The following is a 9,723-nucleotide window of genomic DNA, read 5'->3' on the forward strand; positions in this document are numbered from 1 at the left end:
CGTGTGCGGAGCGTCGCTCCATCACTTCCCTGTTTTCTCCGTATTAGCAGCATGATGGCATAAGATAATAAGGATAACAATCTTAAAGGGCGGGTTATTTATAATGAGGCGCGCTGAGGAAGGGGCCAGATGACACTGTACTGTATTTCATGACCTTGCCAGCTCATTGGTTTGACTGGTAATCCACTTCCATAAAGAGAAAGTCAAGGCTTTAGAGGGCAATCAGAGAATGCAATATATACCTTCTTAACACGTCGGAGCGCCTGTGGCTCCAGTCGGCCTCTCCGCCTCCAGCCAGCAGCTTCTCCTCTGCACGGTAGGCGCTTCTCCTCCTCCTCCTCCTGTTCTTCTGCTTTTTCATCCACTTTCCACACATTCAGAGTAAAACTGAGCTGCTGTGTGACGTCTGGCTGCGTCGCCTCAGCTGGGGCGCATTTTCTGGCTGCTTTGGTGAAATGTTATATTTTCAAGTGTGTGTGTGTGAGTGTGTGTGAGTGTGTGTGAGTGTGTGTGATGATCTAAGAGGGTTTAAGGTTTAAAGTTGAAGCAGCGCCGGGTATCAATTCAGTTTCGGAGCTTTTCCATCGGAGCTTTTTACCGGAATATTTGAGGCGTGTGCACGTGGCTCGGAGGCCTGTGATTGGCTGCTGGCTTCCGTCCAGGAGCTTTGAAAAGGTGTGAAGGAGTGCGATCGCTTTCCAGTGACGGCTCCGTCAGGTGGGCAGGGGAAGCCAGACGAGCCTTTTCACACTTTTACAAGATTTACTCTGTGATGCATCGCTGTTAAAGTACATGGACGGCATTATAGTGTTTTTATTTTAGTGCATAATTATAAAGTTCATGTGGAAAGATACAGACTCTTTGTCTTCTTGCGCTATATTTACATTTTTTTTTTTTTTGCATGGCCCTCAAAGTTTGTCAATGCCTCTCGCTCTTGCATGTGTCCTGAGGATTTTGCTGAAGACTCAGTGGTAGTTATTTTTATTTTTTGGTAATGTTTGTCACGGTGTGTGTGGCTGAAGGGGCTGCGAGGCTGTAAAGCTGATGATGTACGGCCTGCTGAGAGAGGCCGGCTGAAAGGAAACACCGCTACAAGCCATGAATCTGAAAACGATCCGCCAGTGTTTATCCTCCTGTCAGCGCCGACGTCTCCAACTCCAACTTTGTCTAACCCGCGCTGTGAAAACGTCTCCTGAACCTCTTCATCCACTCTGCGGCTCGCAAACGCTGCTTTCCTTTTAATAAAGTGATCTAATCTGCCAGCAGGTTGAGATAATCCCACTTGTTTTCAACTTATTCCTTGAATCAAGTGTCATTTTCTGCCTCATTCTGCCTTTTTTCCACACATGAATATTTGTTCCCATAGGCAAAAAAAAAACATCCTGAAATAAGCAAAACTGCATGGAAACAAGTGGGATTTTTTTTTTTTTTTTTTACCTCCTTTGGTGATTTGTTGATTTTCACTCTTAACCCTTTATAGGGCACTCACTGAAATACTTTGAAATTCAAAAAAAACAACCCTAGACTGTTATTAGAGAACATGGCAGGACTTTATTACTTCTATAAAATTTTTCTAAAATTTTCATTTTGTAATAGAAAATCAAAGCCATTGAGATTGGTCAAATGCCACAATCATGTGACCTGGGATGTAGAGCGATCTTTGCTGATTGGCTGGGTGAAGACCAAATGATTATTGAACTAACTGAGACAGGGGATGGGCCTGATATGTAAAATTTCTGAAATTACCAAAAATAGTCACATGCCCTATAAAGGGTTAAAATAATCACTAAATCACTTAACATGGATTTTTTTTTTTTTTTTTACAGTGTCAGTTTTTCTTTACTTTCTGTTGTTGTTTTCCCTCCCAGTCAACACATTTCTGTTTTCTAGGAGGCTGTCAGGGTTCAGATGGTCATGCAACAGCAAAGCTCCATTTTATTTTAATTTTTCCATTCATCTTTTACCAGACAGATCCTTTAGCAGGTAACAGATCCCAGCATGCACCTGCTTGGTTTTTAAATGTTTTCCAGCTCCTTCTTTCCCAAAATATTAACAGCTCCGATGAACCTGAACACACCTTTTATTTGCAATATCCTCTGAATGTAAACTTTATATTTGGATGTATGTGTTTTTAGCTGGAGGGCGGCCCTGTTGTGGAGCAGACGCAGCAGCGGACGTGCATCTGAGATGGTTCGTGGTTATTTTTGCGATGTGCTCTAATGTCTTGGTCGTCTCTGGGATGTTCTCGTGGGCCGAGGCCGGCCGCGGTGTAGGGTTACCCTGAACCTTTCTGTGACAAGCCCGCCATAACACACACTCACACACACACACACACACACACACACTTAAAGACAAAATCTGGGCCCCCCAAATTTAGCCCACAGATGATATTCCCTCTCAGGAGAAGCATCTTGTCAAGTCCCTGCTTAGTGTCTGAAAATACCCCGTCCTCCCTGGCCGTCGCCCGGCCTGCTAGGTTTACAGATGACGTCCGTTTGTTCCTTGCTCAGCTGCGGGTTTTAAGATGCCTTCAGGGGCTGCTGCGGGTTTTAGGATGCCTTCAGGGGCTGCCAGGGCGTCTTGTCTTTTAAGACGAGCCATAGTCTCTCTCTCTTTTTTTTTTTTTTTTTTCCATAATGAAGACGTTGGGAGGGACGAGGGACAGCTGTGGCTCCAGGAATAGAGAGCTAATCCACTGCTGTGAGAGAGCTGGCAGGTTAACAGTGTGTGTGTGTGTGTGTGTGTGTGTGTGTGTGTGTGTGTGTGTGCAGAGCTGACTCCCACAACGCTTTGTGTTCCCTCTAGCCCCGGGGTTTTCTACGTTTTTTCTAAGTTTTAAGTCAGAGGTTCCCAAACTGTTTTCAGTAATGTTCCCCCTGTGCGTTTTTTTTTTTTTTTTTTTTTTAGCCCAGTTCCCCTGATCGGTCCAGCTCCATCAGGGTGAACCAACAACCTGATGCTGAGCAGATTCTCTTGTTTGTGTTTCTGCTTCTTCTTCTCTTCTTCCTCCTTGTTTCCAGCTTCAACCACTGATCCACTTTCTGGATTTGTTTGGTCTCGTCTTCCCGGTCACTGAAAATAAAACGTTCCTCAGGTTCATGGCGGCTCCGTCCGTCCTCCACCAACAAACGACCCCACAGCTCGTCAGATCATTACCACCTGCAGTCAGGTTTTAAAGTGAAACGCCCTCTAGTGGTTGTGTAGATAACAGCAGTGTGGTGAGAGGAGGAGTGAGGTGTAGAAACCAAATCCACCCTTTCGGAGGTGGACGGGCGCGGCTGGGTCACCCCGACACGGGACGCTCAACCCAGAGACCGGATTCCCGTGTGAGCCGAGTCGGGTGGTCAGTTCCAGGTGTTTATTATTGTCACCATGACAACAAAGCTCCTCTAACATTAAGCTCAACCTGACCCTAACTCTAATTAAGTGTAAACTCGGTTTTTGGCGTATCTGCTGCCGCCAGTAGGGGGCGCTAATTGCTCCTGTGGCTGGTGCGTCTGCATCGCTGGATTCTGTTTGAGTGCAGCTTCGGCTTCTGTAAACTCTGGCTGGAATAAATACAGCTGAATATCAGAAACCAGTCAGAAAAAAAATCTGTAAAACGTTTCCTCGCCCATAAAATCCTCTGCACTCGTGTTTCAGGATGCCACTGTCGCTGTTGGACATTTGCAACACTGCTTCACTGCGTCACTGCGTCACTGCGTCACTGTGTCACTGCTTCACAGCTTCACTGCTTCACTGCGTCACTGCTTCACTGCGTCACTGCTTCACAGCTTCACTGCTTCACTGCGTCACTGCGTCACTGCATCACTGTGTCACTGCATCACTGCGTCACTGCCTCACTGGATACGTTAGATGACGGCACTACAGAGAACAGAGAACATCAGCAGCACCTCACACTCACCTCTCACACTCTCTCCCTGATTCAGCTCGATAGCGTTGAGGTTGAAAGTTGGTGAAATGCTCCTTTAACACAAACCAAATGATCTCTTTGTTGATAAGAGCGTCTGTAATGGGAAAAGTCACTTCCACTGGGCGTCTGCGGCTTATTGAAAGTCCAGACCCTGAAAAAGTTGGACACCGGTTCATCTCTTGCAGTCTCTTGTCTTTTCCTTCCTGCACCTCTGAAGCATGTGGACACCAGGACGTTTACTTTGACTGAAGGGATTTTTCATTATGGCATTATTATTATTATTTTTTTTTTTACTAAAGGATTTGAGTATTGGGTGGTTTCCCTGACCCTGTCCTCCACACAGCAGATCGTCGCTCTGCAGCAGAGGCATCGCACATCAGTTTTAACTGGATCCTGCTTAATGGACACAGTCCTGGTCCTGAATGAGCTAACCTCAGTAATTCACATGGAGAAATTTCGCTTTAACCACTCTAAATCACCACATTGGTGGGAAGAATCATGGGGACCTTTTCTAGAACATCTATGTAGTACCCACAACACTTGGGGCACACAGAATGAGCCAGGGATCTGGATCTGGACTTGTGTCATGGCTGCCAATCTATAATACCTCAAACTCCTTTTTCCATTTTGCATCTCCGTTGATTATGTCCCTACATAAACACACTGAAATGTTTTTGCAGAAAGAATTCCTCTCTCTCCTGTGTATGAATGATGTGTGCATGTGTCTTGTATGAATGTGTTGTGGGTAAATGAGAATTTTTGGGTTTTCTTCTTCAGGGTGGGGTAAGGGTTATGATCGCACTGCAATTGTATTTTCATTTTCAGTGTAGTAACATTCCAATAAAAATAAATGTCAAAAAACAAAACAAAACAAAAAAAAAACCTGGATCCTGCTGGATGTAAACCTGAAAACAGAATTTGTCAGGAATTTGTGACAATATGATTAAAAACTGCATTCTTAACATGAATACAGTCACATACAGTCACATGTCAGTGGTTGGGATCGACCAGCCACTGACACCTGAGAAAGGTGCTGGTATTTTTTAACTTCACGCAGTTTGGATGAAAGCAGCTGGAAAAGTCAGTAATCTTGTATTTTTGTATTTAATTTCCTAAATCGATATGACTTGAAGATCCAGCAGGTGTCACTGTTGTATGAGTGTTGGGAGCTCCTGCATCCCATCACATGTTCCCCTAATGTGCTTTACTCTTGTTGTTGTTGTTGTTGTTGTTGTTGTTGTTGTTGGGTGAAAACCTCACACCTCAGAAATCTCAGCTTCACAGGAACTAAGAAAACCTGTTTGTTTTTGTTTTTTATTTTTTTCATGTGCAGGGAGCGTGACGATCCAGCAGCCAAAATGACCGAGTGAGTTCAACTTCATTTATTTTATTTCAGCATGTGGCTTAAACAGCAGGGATCGACAAGTATTGATTATTCAATGCTGATATCGATACTAATTATTAGTAACCAAGGACACTGATAACCGATGTATATGGCTGATGTTCATTTATAATAAATTTGCAGAACTTCCAAAATGTACAGTGCTAGAAACACCAACACGGACCTCACTTGGAATTAAGAAACGTTTAATTAACTAGTTATTATTATTATTAAAAAAAAAAAAAAAAAAGCAGAAAAAAACAGCATGCTGGGTCAGATTTCCTGTTTAAATGCTTGCAGGCTGCGTTCAGGCGCCTTTTTTAATCCAGTAAAATTAAAATTGTAAGCATTGGTCCATAAGGCAGGTCAGTGAAGGCAACACGCTGCCGCTCAGTGTTTCTGCTCAAATACATCAAGATGAGATGAGAACTGGATCTCTAATTTGGGAAACGTGACCCCGGCCTCTCACTTTTGCAAAATTTCGATAGAGATTACTGAAAAACTCAGATACCCGGTCGACCCCTGTGACAGAGCAGAGCGCCCCCTGCTGCTGTGTTGGTGTTCACTCTGGATTTGTTTTGTCTGCAGGAAACGAATGTCCTCGAGCCGCAAGCACAGCATGAAAGTAAGGAGCAAAGTCACGATGCTGCTTTCTGCCAAAAACACACTGAGCTCTGGTTTATAACAGCTCACTGTGAACTTATACTGCAAACACACACTAATATAGACATTGGTGTGTATAAATTATGCATATATACATGAATGCATGTACAGTACAAAACATTATATGTGGCAAATACATCTCTTACATTTTTCAATATTTATTTCTGCATATATTTACCTCTATGCAGTTCTCCATGTATGTTTCATTTTATTTCCACGCTTTCTTGCTTTTATCTTCTACTTGTCCAAACTGTCGGCACTGTTATTTTCATATATGCTTGCAATTTTTTAAGGTCTACTTTATTGTTTTTATTATTTTATGATTTGTACCACATGTGTTTCTACTTTTTATTTGCTTATTCTGCCGCTGTGAAGCTGTAATTTCCTCCCGGAGATCGATAAAGCTGTTTGGTGGTTTTGCAGAGTTGCATGCTGTCGGTGGCGAAGGATTTACTGGAGGCTGAAGCGAACGTGAAGGCTCAGGAGAGAGCAAAGTACCTGGCCGAGAAAGTTCCTCCTCTGCAGCTGCCGCACTCCAAAGACGACCTCGCGGTGAGATTACACCTTCATAATAATCTGCAGTAATCTGTATATATATTTAGTAATAATGTGTGGTAAAGTGCGATGTCCTGGGAAGACAGTCCCAAAGTGTGTGTCCACATAAACAGTCCACATGGTGCTTCTCCCCGTCCCCGTCACATGGTGTGCTGTGTGCGCCCCCTAGTGATCCGATCGCCTGCCAGCAAGCTCAAATAGCCACGATAGGACGATATGAAAGTAGAAATGATCGCCCGCCCCTAGTGCCATCTAAAACATGACTTGGCATTTCACAAGAAAACAGAGGAAGAGTAAAGTATGAAAAAAAAAAAATCATGATAATTTTTCATGTTGTCATTTTTTAAATTTCCGCTGTGTCTTATTCAACTTGCGGCTCCCCAAAAATGAGCGGGCGGCCCCTCAGATTGAGAAGCGCTGATGCAGGCGACAGATTGTAACGGTAAGACTGTGCTTGGGGTGCCAGTTAGGTCAGCGCCTAACAATACTTCATCAGGGTGTGACTCAGTATTTTTTTTTTTGTCAGTAGTCCACCGTACATAAGGTTCAACAAATGAGGAAAAGAAATAAAACCCCTTTCTTGAACCCATAAAAGCACATAGCCCAAAGCCAACCCATCCAAACCACTCAATAACACCACAAGGAATTTTCACTTCAAATCAAATGTATTGATCATAGGCAAGGAATCAACCAAGGAATCAGCAACAGAAAAGGCAGCAACACAAAAACAACAACAACAAAGAAATCAAAGGCCAGTCCATTCCAGAAAAAAATGCAATTTTCAACCCAGCCCAAAATCCTCACAGTCTCTTTCTGTAAAACAGTTCAACTCATTCCCAATTTCAAAACTCCGCTCAGTTCAGTTCAGTTCAGTTCCAGTTCGTTACAAAACAAATAAAAGAAGAGAAAAAGGCTTGAGTCGGTGACGTCCTGTTGTGTTGCAGGAGCTGTGCAAGAAGCTGCACGAGCAGATCAACGTCAGCGAGGAGGAGCGATACTGCATGGAGTTCAAGGTCAACATGGTCCTGAACGAGGTGAGCGCCCCGTCCACCCCCAACCCCCCCCCCAAAACACACAGGTCAGCAGAGACACATCAGCCTCTGTGCTCGGGGACCAGGAGGCTGCTGGATCTCACCGGTTCTTCATGACGAGTGACTCTACTGTTTTCCTCTCAGTCCCAAACTCATAAGACACAAAATCCAAACCCTGAAGATCTGCTCCAAATCGTTTCTTTTTCCTCTCAAAAGGTCCGAGACCTGAACATCAAGATCGTTGATCTGAGAGGAAAGTTCAAGAGACCGAAGCTGAAGAAGGTGCGCATGTCGGCCGACGCCATGCTGAAGGCCCTGCTGGGCTCCAAGCACACGGTCAACATGGACCTGAGGGCCAACCTGAAGCAGGTCAAGAAGGAGGTCAAGGAGGAGGTGAGTCTGGAGCTCAGGTAGGAGCCACCAACCGGGAAGGTTCTGACTCCCAAACTGAACACTCTTCAAACCTGGAAATCCTGGTGGGAAACTTGGAGTTTTCTCGGAGTCCAGGTCATCTGAGATGTGACACAGGTCACAGATCAGTTTTAAAAAGATGCAGTTGGATTCTCGTAAAGATGGAAGTTTAAGGACCGTTCCAGTAACTCTGCATGTTTAGCGTAATATCTACAAAATATGTAGAACCCCCTTTTCTCCAGCCGCTGGTTTCCATTCATTCCCAGTTCCCAGCTGTCCTGAACGCAGCATCGCCGCTCCGACAGTGGGGCGGTAATGCTGCGTTCGCTTCCTTCAGCTGTGATTTAGTTTTTCCTCCTGATTTCTTTGTTTCCTTTGAAGTGAGATGCTGAATCCGACAAGGCCAACCTGCCAAAGGGCTCGTGGATCAAAAATAATGCACCGAATATGGATTATTTTATGGGGAGATAGCAGTGATACACGTTCCATCTTTCTCTAACCTTTTTTGGTTCTTGTATAGAATCAGGCACCGTTTGTTAGCTTCAACATCAACACTATCTGTCGCTCAGATGAATCTGAAATGCAACAGTTTTAAAAATATCAGGAGGGTTTTTATTTGTGTAAAATCAGCACTGAACGCATCGCTCTGTGTGTTTGCAGGACAAGCAGCTGCGCGACGTCGGCGACTGGCGCAAGAACATCGAGGACAAGTCTGACAGGAAGAAGATGTTTGACAGTTAAATCTGATCGATCGATCGGTGTGATTGACGGGACGGGATTTCTGCTCTGATGTGCTCGTAGATGAAGAGTTTTGTTCCAAAACGAGACAAAACGCCGGCGCCCCCCCTCATCCTGCTGCCGCTTAGAAATGTCGAGGATCCGGTTTGTCGTCTTAGTTTGATTTACTTTTGAGCTTTAAAGGAAAAATCCCCTCAAAACCCCTCAGACAGCTGTGGATGGTGTGCAAACCTGATGGCTGGCTAGTGTGTGTGTGTGTGTGTGTGTGTGTGAGCCTGAGCGTCTACCTTTGATTGGAAGCAGCACGTTTTGCCCCTTCTCTGGGGGTTCTCCAAAGGCATTCTGGGAAATGTGGGGAAAGCAGCAGGGCCTAACTGAAGCGGACGTAGACGAGGCGGCTTGAGGGAACAGGACGGCTGGAATGTGTTGAGCATCACATTCTGACAGAGGAAGAGGATTTCAGGGAGATATTTCCTTAATAAATCAGTGCAACAGCATAAAAATAACAAACATCATCATCATCAAACAGCAGGGACGCACGGCGGCGTGTTTTTATTTTGGTCTTTCCGTAAATCTTGGTTTTCACGCGTCGGACGTCTCACTTTGGAACAAAACTCTTTGAAGCTGAAACCAAACCGCCGGTGGCTCTTCTGCCCCGGCTGGTTCACCGTGTGTGTGTGTGTGTGTGATGCAGTGTGTATCGGACGTCTACAGGTGTGTGTGTGTGCACTGCGGCCGGGCAGCGGGCGCCGTGCGCTGCCCCGTCACCCTAAACTACACAGCGGCATGGCATCTTTTCTAAAACTGTCCAGAAGGAGACATTGTGATGTACTTTGCTCTTCCTGATGCTCTCACATTAAATATGAATGCTTCACCTTCACCTCGCCTCGTTAGTCGTTCTTTAATCTGCTGCACATTCACAGCGACATGCTAACTGGGTTTTATTTGATGACGTCATATCGAGTAGGTTCAGTCCTTTTTGAACTTTTGTATCACTGATTATATAAAGCAATACTACAGTTTACAACCTC

At 44.8% G+C, this 9,723-nt stretch overlaps 1 protein-coding gene across 1 annotated transcript; it reads left to right on the forward strand.

Moving 5' to 3' along the window:
* The first annotated feature begins 281 nt into the window (after nucleotides 1-281).
* LOC115361140 (troponin I, fast skeletal muscle-like) lies at nucleotides 282-9,196 on the forward strand. Its single transcript, XM_030054458.1, has 7 exons — nucleotides 282-316; nucleotides 5,247-5,279; nucleotides 5,883-5,919; nucleotides 6,381-6,509; nucleotides 7,457-7,546; nucleotides 7,760-7,936; nucleotides 8,615-9,196. The coding sequence occupies exons 2-7, from the start codon at nucleotides 5,272-5,274 to the stop codon at nucleotides 8,693-8,695; spliced, it is 522 nt and encodes a 173-aa protein (XP_029910318.1). The 5' UTR covers nucleotides 282-316; nucleotides 5,247-5,271; the 3' UTR covers nucleotides 8,696-9,196.
* The last annotated feature ends 527 nt before the right edge of the window (nucleotides 9,197-9,723 follow it).

This window comes from Myripristis murdjan, chromosome 6 (genome assembly GCF_902150065.1).
Source record: "Myripristis murdjan chromosome 6, fMyrMur1.1, whole genome shotgun sequence".
Taxonomy (NCBI): Eukaryota; Metazoa; Chordata; class Actinopteri; order Holocentriformes; family Holocentridae; genus Myripristis; species Myripristis murdjan.